At 37.1% G+C, this 17,840-nt stretch overlaps 1 protein-coding gene across 1 annotated transcript in view; it reads left to right on the top strand.

The window, feature by feature from the left end:
* The window catches only part of LOC150080264 (ras-related protein Rab-8A-like), a 229,718-nt gene that overhangs the window by 162,201 nt on the left and 49,677 nt on the right, over positions 1-17,840 (top strand). The window contains exon 4 of the mRNA XM_090381771.1: positions 12,302-12,379. Coding sequence (XP_090237897.1) covers positions 12,302-12,379 — 78 coding nt within the window. The remainder of the gene's footprint in view (positions 1-12,301; positions 12,380-17,840) is intronic.

Here is a 17,840-nt window from a genome sequence, read left to right on the forward strand (position 1 = left end):
AGCCAGGTGGGAAGGAGCAGCAGTGCGTAGCACACGCTTCTTGATGAGACCGGGGTTCAAGCCCGTCACCACCAAATACGGAGGATGCGGAAAGGTCAGGGAATGACCACCGCATATCCCGGAGCAATATGGCCTTAGTTGCTAATGCTCCTAAAAACCAAATAATAACATAATAATTATGAGAGCTTCTTTGGACTCAGGGGAAGTACCCATAGACTGGAGATGTGCAAATATGACCCCAATTCACAAAGGAGGATCAAAGGCTGACACAAGTAATTATAGACATGTGAGTTTAACTTCTGTTCCAGGAAAATTAATGGATGCACTGGTTAAAGAAGCACTGCAGGATCATCTAGACATGACTTCAATTATAGCTCGGACACAGCATGGTTTTGTTAAGGGGAAGTCTTGCCTGACCAATTTGATTGGATACTATGATTCAGGGAATAACTTTGATATTATATATTTGGATCTTAGAAAGGCTTTTGATACTGTTGCACATGGAAGACTGCTGCACAAATTGGAGCAGTGTAGCATTGGAGGCAAATTGCTGCTATGGATAAAGAGATGGTTGAGGGGGAGAAGACAGAGAGTGGTAATCAATGGACACTGCTCATCGTGGAGTAATCTTATTCGGAGAGTCCCTCAGGGTTCAGTGTTGAGTCCATTGTTGTTTTCTGTATTTATAAATGATATTGATGATGGTATATCAAGTTTAATGTCCAAGTTTCAGATGATACAAAGGTTGGCAGGGTTGTTAAGGACACTACTGGCGCTATGCTGCTGCAACAAGATCTGGAAAGGTTGAGCAGATGGGCTGAGAGGTGGCAAATGAAAGTTTAACATTGACAAATGTAATGTACTACATATGGGAAACAGTAACCCCAGAGCAATGTATCAACTCTGTGGTACTACACTGACAGTGGTAGAGAAAGAAAGGGACCTGGGGGTAATTGTGCAGGCAGATATGAAGTTTTCTGAGTAGTGCAGGCGGGCTGCAAGAGTAGCTCATGGTGTCTAGTCAATGATGTACACGAATTTTTCTAGCAGGGATAAGGAGGTGATTATTCCCTTGTATAAGGCAATGGTCAGGCTACACCTTGAGTACTGTATACAGGTCTGGAGGCCTCATTTCAAGAAGGATGTAGAGCTGCTGGAACGAGTACAGAGGATTAGTGAATGGAACAAAGGTTTGCTCTTATGAAGAAAGGCTTAAGTTTTGCAAATTACAGTGTCTGGTGACTAGACACCGGCGAGGTGATCTGATAGAGGTGTATAAAGCCTTGAATTGAATGGTTTGAGTATGGTCAATGCCAGTGGGATTCTTCCTCTTGCTCTGAATAATCACCTGAGAGGGCATAAATTCAGATTGAGGAAAGACAGATGTAGGATTGATATGCAGAAATTTGCCTTTAGCCAGTGGGTAGTTGGTTGGTGGAACAGACTTCCATCCCTTGTTGTGGAAGTTGATAGCCTAAATAAATTTAAGGCTGAGCTGGACAGGTATTTTGAACAAATGGAGGCATGAAATGGGAGTGGGTTTTTTTTTTTTTTTGGCTGATGCTGCATAAACTTGCTTTCTTGCATCATATGCTAATTGACTGGAAATATGCAAATATATCCCCAATTCATAAAGGGGAGACCAGAAGATGACGTGAGTAATTACAGACCTGTCAGCTTAACAACTGTTCCAAGGAAAGTAATGGAGTCACTGGTGAAAGAAGTAATGCAGGACCATCTATACGGGAATGCAGCTACACTGCAATCGTAGTATGGATTTGTTCTGGGTTGGTCTTGTCTAACCAATCTGACAAGTTACTATGATACAGTGACCAAGGAACTGGGTGCAAAAAATAATTTTGATATCATATACTTGGATTTCAGGAAGGCTGAAAAGTTGTGTATATATTGGACTGTTTTCTACACTTTTCTTTTTTAATGTAGGAAAGCATAGAAAGCAATACTTCTGTTTTGTTTATCAGCAGTGCTTTAAAGTGCATTAAAATTTTCAGGTGTAAAAAAACACTAGGTGACAGTGATCACAGTGTATTGATGTGGGATTTACTTAAGGATATAACTACTGTCAAAGGCCTTTTACTTTCAATGAAACTAGCAACAGTAAAGTTCAGGACCAGCTGATGAAGTTAGCAATGGTGACTATAAATGGGAAGCATTCAGAGACGTAATCGTAGAAGCCACTGAGCTTTTTAGACCAACTAGAGATACTGTTCAGATGGATGTCAAATGAACTGATGAGACTCGTGGCAGAGAAGAAAAATGCATGGTATGCATGTAATTATCGTGTGATACAGAAGTCAGTAGTAGATATAAACAACAATGCAATCAAATCAAAAAGGACCTTAAGCAAACTAAGGCAGATCACAAGAAGTCTCTGGCAAAGGATGGCAGCAAAAACTTCGTTGCATCTATTCTTATGGGTGTTTTGCATCTACATTCACATGAAATTTTTTAGTAATGGGAAATACTGTATGGGTGTCAAATTCTAATAGGAAGCTGAATGAATTTGTGATAACTGGGAGGAATAGTTGTTGAAGATACACCAAAAAAAAAAAAAAGCACTTGTGGTTTATAGGATCTATCCAGTTATATTAAAGGAGGCAGCAAAAGAGGATCGCAAACCTTTAGCCATTATTATGAGAGCATCCCTTGATTCAAGGAGGTATCTGTGGATTGGAGATGTGTGAATGTTTCCCTAGTTCACAAAGGGAGACCAAAGTGTGATATGAATAATTACAGACCTGTTAAAATAATAATAAATGTTAGTTTACCTTCTGTTCCAGGGAAAATAATGGAGTCACTGGTTAAAGAAGTAATGCAGGACCATCTAGACAGAAGTGCAGTTATACTGCAGTTGCAGTATGAATCTTTTAAAGGATAATCTTGTCTAGCCAATCTGGATATTAATGATGTAGTTTTAAAAAAATTATTGGATGAAAAAAATAATTTTGACATCATATACTTAACTTTCACAGAGTTTTTGATAGTGTTGCACATAAGACTGCTGTAAAAACTGGAGCAGTGTGTGTGTGGCATTAGTGGGAAAGTTATTGCTATAGATAAATTGATGGCTGACTGTGAGAAGACAGAGTGATTATCAGTGGTGCTTGCACTGCTCTACTCTTCCTAGACTACTGTTATCCTTGGAGCCCTCCTGTGTTAAGTGTTGTTTTCAGTATTTCTTAATGATATTGAAAACATCAGGCTTAATGTCTCAAGTTTTCAGATAATTGAAGGTTGGCAAGTTCATTAATAACAGTAATCAAGGTATGCTGGTACAACAATATCTAGAAAAATTGGTCTGAGAAATAGCAATTGAAGTTTAAAATTGACAAATGGCAGATACTGCACATTGGTAGCAGTAATCAGTCCAAACTAGGTTTCGTGGTGAGTAGAAAACTTGCTTCTTGTCCAACTGGTATTTGAGCATTGTGTGATCCTTTGCCAAAGCTATTGGCTGCAACTTTTGCCCATCTCTACTCCCTCCTCTGTTAAAACCTGATGGTTCTATTGTGTCTTAAAGTAAAGCTAAATTATAAGCATCCTACTTTTCTTCTAATCCTTCTGTTGACAATCTTGGCAAATCAGCTCTTACCATTCCCAGTACATTCCATTCAATGTTTGTGGTTTTCTGTCAAAAGAATGTCAGAAGAATTTTGAACAAGCTTGATGCCAAGAAAGCTGCAGGTCCTTGTGTTATTTCTACATTTATTCTCAAAACTTGTGCTCCTGGGTTTATTCCTGTTCTGAATCGCCTTTTTTACACTTTCTTATTCCACCTGTGTTAAAAAATTGCCCATATTCAACCAGTTCCCAATAACTGTGACAAATCCCTCTCATCCAATTATCATACCATTGCACTTACCACTACTCTTTCTAAAGTAATGGAGAAATTCATTAATGGCCAGCTCCTAAACTGTATCAAAACTTCTGTCTGATCAGTGATCGCCGATATGGATTCCACCAGTGCCAATCCTCTAGTGATATTTTGGCTTATGTTACCCTTCCATGAAGAAATTCATTGCAAAAGTTTGGTGAAACTTAACATATTTGCTGCTACTTATGCTTGCAAGGGTGCTGGAACAAATAGGCACTGCTTTTTAGTAAAAGGAATGGATTTCATCTGTGAAAAATCATCACTTCAGGTAATACTGCTGGAATCTGTTGTTTGTAGCATTCTAACATGAATAGATGCATTCCGAATCTGAACAAGATTCGGAATTCACATGACATGAATAGAATTCTATTTCAGTATCAGATGACATATTATAAAGAGTTGATTCAAAATGTCATCACTGTCAATGTACTGTACATTCCTGTTCCCCCAGGCTATGGATCCAATATATAACAACTCTTTAGTGTAAAATTTTTTAATAAAACACTTTTTACACAAAATTTTATCAGTAGACCCACACTAAGGATGATGTTTTGTTCTCACAAACTAAAGAATTAAAATTCAGCAAGCATAATCTTCAAAAAATTTTACCATTTCTTCTTGTGGAAAATACTAAACTGGATGAAATATCTTCAACGCAAGCAAAGAAAAAAAAAATACTAAACTATATAAAAATTAACTTCAACATAAGCAAAGAATATATGAAACAGTGAATCAAGTATACAGCTTTTACAGTGCTCTCTAGACAGTGCGGTTGACTCTAAGCAAAATCCTAGCCATAATGCAAATAATTCAGTTAGTTTGCTGCTATCAAACAGTTGTTAATTTCATGTGCCTTTCATTTAAAGTTATTGACTGCAACTGAATGGACACATGTTTGCATTAAAGCACAAAAATTGTGTTTTGTGTTGACACAAGTTTGCATTCTGGCAGTGAACATGTTAAGCAGTTGCTCTTAACATTTCAAAGGCTTCTGATTGTGTTTGGCATAAAGGTCTTAACAAGCTTCCATCTTATGGATTACTGACTGTTTTTTGCATTGAGTATCCAGTTTTTCTCCAACTACTCTCTGCAAGTGGTGGTAGATGGCTCTCTGTCTTCTAACTTCTCCACTAATGCTGATGATCCTCAAGGTTCATTTCTTCCTCTCACTCTTGTCCTCTTGTACATTATGGCCTTCTGCTGACTGGAAATCCATGTTTATATTTTTGCTAATAACAGCACATTACATTGCACCTTCCAGTTTTAGAAACCTTCCCCTAAACTAACAGCTTCATCTCAAATATCCACCACCAATAGATTTGAAAGCTGATCTCCAGGTAAATCTCCAATGGGGAAAAGATAACTTAGTTAATTTCAATCCTTGTAAAACAGTCCTGTGTGATCTTATATCTCAAAAGGGATGTAAGATCACACACCTCTATTAGGGATTACCCTGACAATTATTATTATTATTATTATTGATGCAATCTTTTTATTGATAATCTCTTAAATTATTGAAAATTACAAGTATTTAAAAATATATGTCATAAATAATTAAAAACACCTCTTGCAGAAAATAGAAATAACAGTATAAGTAACATTTTTGCAATTATGGGAAATATCAGAAGTGATCTTTGACTTTTCACATTTTTAGGCATGTTACAGTATATGTATAATGCACCTGTTTCTTCACTGTGTAGCATAGTAGTAGTAGTAGTAGTAATGTAGGCATGTGATGCAAGAAAGAAAGCGTTATGGGCTTATGTAGCATCAGCCAAAAAAAAAAAAACCAATTTCACACATCCATTCCCTCTAAAAGTTTGTCCAGTTCCTCTTTGAATTTATTTAAGCTATCAACTTCCACAATGACAGATGGAAGTTTGTCCCGGCAATTAATCACCCGTGGGTTAAAGGCAAATTTTATTTATGCCCCTCAGGTTTGTAATCTGAGCAAGAGGAAGAATCCCATCAGAATTCAGCATGGTCAACCCATTCAAGGCCTTATACACCTCAATCAGATCACCTTACAGTTGCCTAGTCTCCAGCCGCTGCAGTTTGCTGAACTTTAGCCTTTCTCGGTAAGAGGACCCCTTCTTTCCCTTACCAATCTTGTTGCACTTCTCTGTACATGCTCAACATCCTTCCCAAAAAAGTGCGTAGCACACGCTTCTTGATTAGACCGGGGTTCGAGCCCATCACCACCAAATACGGAGGATGCGGAAAGGTCAGGAATGACCACCGCATATTCACGGAGCAATATGGCCTTAGTGGCTAATGCTCCTAAAAACCAAATAACATAACAACATCCTTCCTAAAATGAGGCCTCCAGACCTGTACACAGTACTCAAGGCATGGTCTGACCATTGCCTTATACAAAGGGATAATCACCTCCTTTACCTAATAGCAAAATTCCTGTATATCATTGACAGTACCTCATGACCTGCTCTGGCAGCCTGTCTGCATTGCTCAGAAAACTTCGTATTTGACTGCACAATTACTTCCAGATCTTTTTCATTTTCTACCACCATAAGTGTAGTACCACACAGTTGGTACATTTCTTTGGGATTACTTCTACCCATATGCAGTACTTTTCATTTGTCAATGTTAAGAGTGCCTCCATAGCCAGGTGGACAGGAGCAGCAGTGCGTAGCACATGCTTCTTGATTAGACCAGGGTTTTCGAGCCTGTGACCACCAAATGCGGAAGATGCGGAAAGGTCAGGGAATGACCACCACATATCCCCAGAACAATATTGTCAATGTTAAACTTCAGTTGCCACTTCTCAGCCCATTTTCCCAAATTTTGTAGATCCCGTTTAGTAGCACACTGCCATTACTGCCATTAATATCCCTGCCAACCTTTGTATCATCTGCAAACTTCGACATTAAGCCTGATATACCTTCATCAATATAGTTGATAAGTATACAAAACAACAGTGAGCCCAACATGGAAACCTGGGAACTCCACTAATAACATTAGTCCACGAAGAGCAGCATCCATTGATTACCACTCTGTCTTCTCCCACTCAACCACCCTTTTATCTATTGTTGCAACGTAACCTTAATACCATACTGCTCCAATTTGTACAGTACAGTACTGTACATTTGTGCAGTACTGCTCCAATTTGTACAGTAATGCACAACAGTGTCAAAATCTTTCCTGAAATCCAAGTATATGATATCAAAATTGTTTTTTGCATCCAGTTGCAGTGCATCTTTAACTAGTGACTCCATTATTTTCCCCTGGATCAGAAGTTAAACTAACTGGTCTGTTAAACTAACTCATGTCAAGCCTTTAGATTCCCCTTTGTGAATTGGGAATACATTTGCACATCTCCAGTACGTGGGGACTTCCCCTGAGTTCATGAATGCTCCCATAATTAAGGCTAAGGGTTTGTTTACTTTGTTTGCCACGCCCTTTAATATAATGGGATAGATCCCATCCACCCCAGGTGCCTTTCTTATGTTTAACTTCAACAATTTGTCCTCCACTTTGCTCTCAGTTATTACAAGATCATTAAACACCCTGTTACAGTTTGATAAACCTCTGGCATTTTCCTCCCTTAATAACTCATGTGTAAATGTAGAAGCAAAATACTCATTCGGTTTGTCAGCTATTTGAGCAGGATTATCAACAGTTGAACCATCGTTATCAGGTGGTCCAATCTGATTCATCCCCTTCCTTTTAGAGTTTATATAAGTAAAGAAGTCCTTGCTGTTTTTCTTAGCACCCTTTGCCAAAGATTTCTCATAATCTGCCTTTGCTTGCCTAATCTGCTTTTTAATTGATTACAGACTAGCTTATATCTGCCATAGGCTTCTGTGTCACCTGATAATTTATATGCATCCCATGTATTTTTCTTCTCTGTCAAGTCTCATTAGTTCATCTGACATCCATTTAGGCCTAAACCTTGAACAATATTTCTTAATTTGTATGAAAAGCCTAGTATCTTCCACAGTTAATTCCTTGAATGCTTCCCCCTTAGAATTTGCTGTTGGTAACATCATCAGTTGGTACCACTGCAGTCACTTTAACCGAAACAAAAACCCTTCCCTTTACTCCTGATGGTAATTATATCTTTAAGTAAATCCCACATCAGTACACTGTGATCGCTGCCACCTAGTGGTTCTTTTATCTGCAAATTCTTAATACACGAATAATGTCTGCTGATAACCAGATCAAGAGTATTACCCTCTCTGGTTGTGTCTAAAACATGCTGCTTTAGAAAACAATCATCCAATAAATCCACAAAAGTCTTGCTAGTATGCAAGTGACCAACCCACAAGTTCCAGTCAATATCTGGGAAGTTAAAATCCCCAATTATAAGACATTCTGATTTACTGGCCCACTCTATTTCTCAGAGTACAATTGTTCATTGTACTCATTAGAGTCATTAGGCCTATAACATGCTCCTACTCATATTTTTCTTTTTCTTTCCCAGTGATGCCAAACTTACTAAACATTGCACTGTCCATATATGTGAACTGGATGCACTTCCTTAGATTTTGTTTTTCTTAATTAACACATAACCCCTCCTCCCTTCCTATCCTGTCTATCCTTTCTGTACAGCGCCTCCGTAGCCAGGTGAGAAGGAGCAGTAGTGCGTATCACATGCTTCTTGATTAGACCAGGGTTCGAGCCCGTCACCACCAAATACGGAAGATGCGGAAAGGTCAGGGAATGATCACTGCATATCCCAGAGCAATATGGCCTTAGTTGTTAATGCTCCTAAAAACCAAAACAACAACAACAACCTTTCTGTACACAATGTACTCCCCAAGTTCCAATTCTGCACTGCTTTCTTTGATATCCCAACAATATCTGCCTTTTGATGTCTTGACCACTTCAAATTTATTTACTATACTTCTAGCATTGGTGTACATGCAAGTATACATGCACCTATTCTTATTCTTAGTTACCCTAACACAGCTCATGTATTTATTTGTTTCACGAGGACTGCCATCAGTTCCTGAAACCCCCAATGTCCCGCCCTTTAGGCTGCTGCTCATTCTAGTAGAAGTAGTGCAAGAATCATCCTTGCCTGTGGCTACTTTTAACCATTTAGTCTGTGAATCCCCCCCCAAGCTGGCAGTTTTCCGACCCATTTGCTCGTCCACCTGCATATAAGAACTCGACTCCCAGTGGATGGAGTTTTCCAATAATTGTATATTTGGGCCTTTAAAAGAGATTTGTCAAGCCATTCCAAATTTCTTTAAAATTTGACAAACAGACATCAGACAATTATTCTACTCTCACCACCACTGCCATCTGCATATTACCTTGATGCCCAGTGGACGGATTTTCATTAAATTTTACATTTAGATCTTTTAGAACGATTTATCAACCCTTTACAAAGTTAAATAAAATTAGACTAAATAGATAATCCAAAAATTATTATTTTATTTATTATTATTATTTTATTATTATTATTTTTTTTTTTTTTTTTTTTCATATATATCACAAGGCTATCCACATACTATATATCAGTGGTTTTCAACGGGTGCCGCAATAACGTTCCAGGGGTGACATGTAATTTGGATTTAAGTTACTTAAACTTATTATTATTTTTTAATTTATATGTTTTATTTCATTATAAAAAGGTGTACAGTATCTTTTTTAATTTTGTAGTGATCTATAATTGATGTTTACTTAGTACCTCTATATAAAGAATAAAATTATATACTGTATATATATAATTTGTATTATGAAATGTAATTTTTATAATTATATTATTGTAATAAATATCATATAACATATATTTTTTAATATTATATATATATATATATATTGAGAAAATTGAGTAGTGGTGCTGCAAAATAAAATAAATTACTTAGGCCTACCGTTATTAAAAAAAGGTTGAAAACCACTACTATATATTGTAACTGAAGCACTGGATATTGTGTGTTGCCATGCATTGGTTGTAGGAATGAATGGGCAATTGTTTCATGCCCACTCATTCCTACAACCAATGCAGAAATGAAAATGTTCTTCGTTCATACATGGAAGTTTTTGCTTTTAATTTAATTTTACTTATTTATTATTTTTTTTTGTATTATAAATCATGAATTATTACTATTTGCTAATGTGCCTGAAATGTAATACAGAAAACAATCTTCTATTTGTTGTTGTGGAAGTGTGTAGTTTGCTAGTTTGAATAAATTCAAGTTAGAACTAGACAAATTACTGGAGATGATGTGAGAAGTGGTTTTTTTTCCTAATGATTTATAAACTTGCCTTCTTGCATAATTTGCCACTACTAATACAAAAGATTACAATGAAAAGGTTCATGTCAAGTGAATAGTTTTTTAAAAAAAATTAAGAAATATGCATATTTCCATTTTTAAATTTTTTAAAATGTATTTCAAATTTGATGCATCATGGACCATGCAAAATTTTAATACCACATACATTGCTAACTCTGTCTTGAGTAATGTTTTCTTTGTGTTTATTATTCAAAAATACATGCTTTACATAAACTTGTAAAATTCTCACATGTGATCTAACAGTTAATTGTTAGATCATGTAGAAGAGTTTTATAAATACTTTGAACTGAAAACACAGTTCTAAGCTTCTTAGCATCAATAGCAGTCAGTTTCTCACACTAATGTTACTATCATTTAAAAGTAGAACTGAGTGGTGGGCTGCAACTGCTGGATGCATTCATGCTCTAACTCTGGGAAAAGCTTGAATAAAAGGTCAAAAACCACACCTAGTTAAAATTTGTCTGTAATTAGGAAGGTACAGAAAATCATATTTTTTTTTTCTTTGGTGAACAGTTAAAGCAGACGTGTTATTTTAGAGTTACACCTCTCAGGTATGGGGCCAAAACTGCAGGATTAATTTAGCATCTTAAAATTATTCTTTTAGCAAAGGTTGTACGGATTGTTAAACAAAAAAAAAAAAAAAAAAATACGAATTCCTTACTTCCAACTAACCTCGTTCCCAGGCCATAGTATGGTCAAATTGGAGTCACATCCTGAAACTTCTGTTTTCAGGAAGCCTGTGAGTGGCCCATGCACTACTAGAGACTTGCAGAGCATTGCTCACATTCTGTTTAATCAGGCATAGTAACATTCTGTTCTGTGCCATGCAGAGACTGAGATTGCCAAAGTAAGCATGGATTTAATGAGGTGTGGATATTCGATGGGCTTGAGCTACAGGCCTGTGATATTGCATTGCAGCATCCCTCTTCCTGTGACTTCTTGTCAACTGCCTGCATCCCCCTCATTACCCAGGGGGTTTCCAACTGACTTGTCATGGTATTATAGAATTCAGTTATTCAGGATTTAACTTCTTCTAGAGAGTTGTATGCTCACCTCATTGGCAGGAAGTTGCAGTCTTTTATTACCAATGTTAAAACTCCTATTACTTTTGCTTATGCAAAGTTATTTTGTTTTTTATGTAAGGTTCTGGTTTGTGGGATGTGTTACATTGGCAAGTCTAGGAGGAGACTCGAAGACCACATTTGTGAGCATGAGGAGGCTCTCAGCACTGCTAATTTTGTTCATCCTACACATGCTAAACATTACTGTAATAAACATAGCAAGCTTGAGCCCTATGATAATGTTGAGATAATTGATTGATTTAGTCTTCACCTGTAGCCCAAAGCACTCCATATTTTTATGGCAGTCCCCAGTGTCAGTTGTGATAAAGGGATCCACATCCATCCTATTATGGAGTCCACTACCCAGACCTAGGTTTGTCTCTTTTTTTTCTTTTTTTTTTTTTTTTTCCATTTTCTTTTTGTGGGATCTTGGTGGACAAATAAGCACTGTGTAGACCTGAACAACTCAGTGGGGAGATCCCAAAAAGGATCAAAACCTGGGTCTGGGTAGTGGCATATATTTATATAAAAAGCAATATACTGCTCCTTTGGAGAAATGCCTTTTAGAATAATGCAATACCAAAGAAACTTGTGGCAGAGTGCATTCACTTTGCTATGAGTGGCTTTGAGGTTGATTCTAATTAGCATCTATCTCAAGGTTAAATAAGTAGCAAACCCACTTTATTCATAGCTATTTACAGAAAGAGGTTACATCATAAACAAATTCTTGTGTATTGTATATGCAAATACACTACTGTTCAGCTCTTAAAATTTTGGATGAACTAACTATAACTTTTGATTGCAGTTATCAATATAGGATATCTCTATCTGTGAAATTAATTACTCTAGACTAATAAAATGAATACGGGAGAACCAAAAGATAAATCAAATTTTGCTCTGTGTCCCCCATCTTTTCTGTTCTCTTGGCATAGTGAACACACAATTATTATACTGGTTAGCTTATTTTACAATAGCAAACAGATTTTGAAAAAAATAAAAAACGTAACAATTCTGTATATAAAAATGAATTAATGATTATATATTTATACATTTCTTTTTTTTTTTTTTTTTTTTTTTAACAGGGAATTATGTTAGTATATGACGTAACACATGAGAAGTCATTTGAAAACATAAAGAATTGGATTAGAAATATTGAAGAGGTAATGCCAAAATATTTTTATATAATAGCAGTAATTGTTTCATTACTAAGTTCCTGAATTTTACAAAAGATCTTGAAATAACATAATGAACTTGGAATAACATAGTGGAATAACTTTGAACATAATCTTGTGATTTTAAAATAGCAATAATTGTAGGTTAGTGCAGGGAAACTAATGAATGAACATAATTTGTTTACTTTATATAATGCACTACTACACCTACACATTGCACCTTACAAATATTGGATGTGATTTTAGATTTATCTTCTTGCCAAGCAATATGAGAAATGTATAAATTAAGTCCAGTGTCAACAATTACCTTCTTTCTTCTGAAACTTTATCCCACTTACTCTAGACATCAAAGCTATCTCTAGTACATTTCACTTTTGGAGTCTGTTTGATGCCTACTCTGAAGCTAAACTGTTGTGAGCTTTAGAATAGCATCAAATGAAGCTCAGATTTAGATGTAGGCTATGGTTGACATACTTGTACTTCTTTATCCTTATCCTGGACAGCTTAGCACACTTTGTGGAAAACCATTATTTTGATTAAGGATGAAAGTTCAGACTGCACAGAGGAATTATGAATTTCATTTATACTAGGTTAATTTCACGCAGTGTATTCTGAGCAAATACTAGAATCAAGAGATTGAAAACAGCAATAGAAATTGTCTTCATATTGTAATGCCTTTTAAGAGAGAGTCTCTATTGGAGAAGAGACCATTGCCAATTTAGTTTGCCCAGAGCAGCAGCGTTTCTCAACCATTAGTAGAGTGTGGTGCACAACAATGCGTTTCCTAATTTAGGAGGAACACAAGAATGTGTGTGCGTGCATGTGCTTGCATTTTTTTTTTTTTTTTTCAACAGTCCAGAAAATGAACTAAGTAAGACTCACTCATTTATACAGACATCTGGGTAGTTGTCTTCACCTATATTTATTTTAAGTAAACATGTTACTTAAAATAAATTATGTGATGAGCATCAATGGAGCACCAGTTGAGAAACACTGAAGGACAGGGAGCATTAGCATTAGTAGAAGCATATGATGAAAGAAAACAAGCTTATGCAGCATCAGCCAAAATAAAAAAAAAAAAAAAAACACTTCCACTTCACCCCTCCGTTCGTTTGAAATACCTGTCCAGCTGAGCCTTAAATTTATTTAGGCTATCAACTTCCACTACAAGGAATGGAAGTCTGTTCAACCAACTACCCGCTGGCTAAAGGCAAATTTCCGCACATCTATCCTACATCTGTCTTTCCTCAATTTGAATTTATGCCCTCTCAGGTGATTATTCCGAGCAAGAATCCCATCAGCAATGAGCATGCTCAAACCATTCAAGGCTTCATACACCCCTATCAGATCGCCTCGCTGGTGCCTAGTCTCCAGACACTGTAATTTGCAAACCTTAAGCCTTTCTTCGTAAGAGTACCCCTTTGTTCCATTCACTAATCTTGTTGCCCTTCTCTGTACTCGTTCCAACAGCTCTACATCCTTCTTGAAATGAAGCCTCCAGACCTGTATACAGTACTCTAGGTGTGGCCTGACCATTGCCTTATACAAGGGAATAATCACCTCCTTATCCCTGCTAGAAAAATTCCTGTATATCATTAACAAGACACCATGAGCTACTCTTGCAGCCCGTCTGCACTGCTCAGAGAACTTCATATCTGCCTGCACAATTACCCCCAGGTCCTTTTCATTCTCTACCACTGTCAGTGTAGTACCACACAGTTGATACGTTGCTCTGGGGTTGTTGTTTCCAATATGTAGTACTTTACATTTGTCAATGTTAAACTTCATTTGCCACCTCTCGGCCCATCTACTCAACCTTTCCAGATCCTGTTGCAGCAGCATAGTGTCAGTAGTGTCCTTGACAACCCTGCCAACCTTTGTATAGTCTGCAAACTTGGACATTAAGCTTGATATACCATCATCAAACACTGAACCCTGAGAGACTCCACTAATAACATTAGTCCACGATGAGCAGTGTCCATTGATTACCACTCTGTCTTCTACCCCTCAACCACCCCTTTATCCATAGCAGCAATTTGCCTCCAATGCCACACTGCTCCAATTTCTGCAGCAGTCTTCCATGTGCAACAGTATCAAAGCCTTTCTAAGATCCAATTCATCCAGTTCTTTTGTGACTGCATCATAGTATCCAATCAAATTGGTTAGGCAAGACTTCCCCTTAACAAAACCATGCTGTGTCCGAGCTATAACTAAAGTCTTGTCTAGATGATCCTGCAGTGCTTCTTTAACCAGTGCCTCCATTAATTTTCCTGGAACAGAAGTTGAACTCACAGGTCTATAATTACTTGTGTCAGCCTTTGATCCTCCTTTGTGAATTAGGGTCACATTTTCACATCTCCAGTCTGTAGGTACCTCCCCTGAGTCCAAGGAAGCTCTCATAATTATGGCTAAGGTTGCTGCCTCCTTTAATATAACTGGATAGATCCCATTCACCCCAGGTGCCTTTCTTGTGTTTATCTTCAACAATTTCTCCTCCACTTTACTCTCAGTTATTACAAGATTCTCTAGCTTACTGCCAGAGTTGAATACACCTGTGGCATTCCCCTCACTGAATAACTCCTCATGTGTGAATATCGATGCAAAATATTCATTTAGTTTGTTAGCTACCTGAGCAGGATCATCAACAGTTGACTCATCGATATCAAGTGAACTAATCTGATTCATCCTCTTCCTTCTAGAGTTTACATAAGTAAAGAACTCTTTGCTGTTTTTCTTTGCATCCCTTGCCAAAGATTTCTCATAATCTGCCTTCGCCTGCCTAACCTCCTTTGTAACTTGGTTACAGATCAACTTGTATCTATCATAGGCTTCTGTGTCACATGTTAATTTATATGTATCCCATGCATTTTTCTTCTCTGCCATATGTCTCATTAGTTCAACTGACATCCATTTAGGCCTAAACCTTGAACAATATTTCTTAGTTGGTATGTAAAGCCTAGTAGCTTCCAAGATAAGTTGTTTGAATGCTTCCCATTTTGAATTTGCTGTTGGTAACATTATCAGTTGGTCCCTTTACGAAAGCAATAACCCTTCCCTTTACCCCTGATGGTAGTTACCTCTTTGAGTAAATCCCACTTCAGCACACTGTGATCACTGCCACCTAGTGGTTCCATTATCTGCAGATTCTTAATGCATGAAGAATCACTACTGATAATCAAATCAAGAGTATTACTCCCTCTAGTTGCCTCCCGAACATGCTGATGTAGAAAACAATCATCCAATAAATCCACAAAAGCCTTGCTAGTGTGTGAGTGACCAACCCACAAATTCCAGTCAATATCTGGGAAATTAAAATCCCCCATTATAATACTCTCTGATTTACTGGGCCACTCTATTTCCCTGTACAGTTTCTTATTATACTCATCAGAGTCATTAGGCCTATAGCACACTCCTACTCTCAATTTTGATCTCCCAATGCTTATGTCACACCAAAGTGATTTGACACTGCACTGTCCAGCGATGTCGACTGGCTTCACTTCCTTGGATTTTGTGTTTCTTAACTAATAGAATAACCCCTCCTCCCTTCCTATCATGTCTATCCTTTCTGTAGACGTTGTACTCCCCCAAATTCCAGTTCTGCATTCCTTATATCTGTGTGACACCGTCTCTGATATTTCAACAATATCCGCCTTTGATGCTTTGAGCAGTACCTCAAATTCATCAAATTTATTTACCAAACTCCTAGCATTGGTGTACACGCAAGTATACATACACCTGTTCCACACTTCAGGCTTCTGCTCTTTACTGTGTAAATTACTGTGTACTTTTGAAGGATTGTTAGTAAGTATAAGAGCAAAGTGTTAGATAGATGGTAAGGATTGTCTGGAACTGTAGGATGGCAAAAGTTTAAGCATCTTTACTGGCTAGAGTTGTGAACATTAAAATCACCAAATAAAATTAAGTACTAAATGCTCCATATATGTATATTCATGTGGTGAATGCACAGCATTCCTGCATAGATTGAAACTTGTGCATCAGAGTTGGTGTTTACCCACACACACATTAATGCAGCCACACCAATGTTTTGTAAGTAGTATAATACATTTCAGTTTTATAAGTAATGTACAACCTTCTGTTTTGTAGACAAGTGCTGGATATGCTACTGCTTGTGTTGTGATGAATGCCAAGGGATACTTAAAACCACATGCACAGTTTAGATAGTAGAGTACAGCTAAATGATTCATACACATTGATTTGTGTTTCAAAGTTAGTGTCATCATTTCATGAATTCCATGAAATGATGATGCTAATAAAATAAAACAATCGATGCAAAGTGGTAGATAAAAAGGAAGAAAACTTCAGCATACTCCATCTTTAACCCTAAGAACAGCTAAGATTTGTGAGATGGACTCAACTAGATGTCAAAAGCATGCTACAGGGATGGTGGTCCATGTTGACTCAAATACAGGTAAACCTTGTATAACACGGTAGTTAGGTTCCTATAAAATCTCATGTAGTGTGAAACCGTGTTATATGGGACCAAGAATCAGTAAAGGGGGGGGGGGGTTACATTCCAAAAGCTAACAAAAATATGCCTCTTTTATATATACAGGTGGCCCTCGTTTTGTGCTGGTCTGATTTGCAATAGCACCGATTACTAACCACAATGCCATTTTTATTTTATTTATTTATTTATTTATTTTTTTTTTTTTTTGAAATTTTTTTATAAATTGAAAGTTTAAAATCATCAGACACAATTTATCGCATACTGTGCTATGTATCATGCACTGTTCACGTGATTTAGGACAATCTGAGCCAATCAGCAATTAGCACATTCATATCAGAGATGAGAAAGATTCCCGCCCTCAAAGTAACCACTCATGGATGCAGGTAGTAAAGGTCCATGCGGTGAAGCATTCGGTTAGTTGTTGTTTACGATATTTACACGTGTTGGAAATTTATTAGGCTAAAATTTTTTTTAATTGTGCTTTAATAAATTAAATAATAATAATAGTGATAGCCGTGTGCAGTTTTTTTTTTTTTCAATCGTGTTATAAAGTTTTTAATTTAAGAGAATAAAGACACCCCATGTCTGGTAAAAGTAGTTAATTTAATTCTAGTGCAATAATCGGAGGATAGAATCTGATGAAAGCCACCCTAATGTGTGTAGGGCTATGAATATGCCTCCATCGACTATTACTACAACTATGAAGAATGCTAATAAAATAAAACAATCGATGCAAAGTGGTAGATAAAATTTTTGGTGGCCGGAACCTAACCCTGTGATTTCCAATTGACTCCATTATATAAAGGGTTCCATTTGCACCTGTCCCCCAGGAACCTAACCCGACGTAAATCATGGGCTACGTGTGTGTGTGTGTGTGTGTGTGTGTGTGTGTGTGTGTGTGTGTGTGTGTGTGTGTGTGTGTGTGTGTGTGTGTGTGTGTGTGTGTGTGTGTGTGTGTGTGTTTTTAATTAAATAAAATAA

This window comes from Mastigoproctus giganteus, chromosome 9, assembly GCF_048544385.1.
Source record: "Mastigoproctus giganteus isolate SK-2022 chromosome 9, ASM4854438v1, whole genome shotgun sequence".
Lineage (NCBI taxonomy): Eukaryota > Metazoa > Arthropoda > Arachnida > Uropygi > Thelyphonidae > Mastigoproctus > Mastigoproctus giganteus.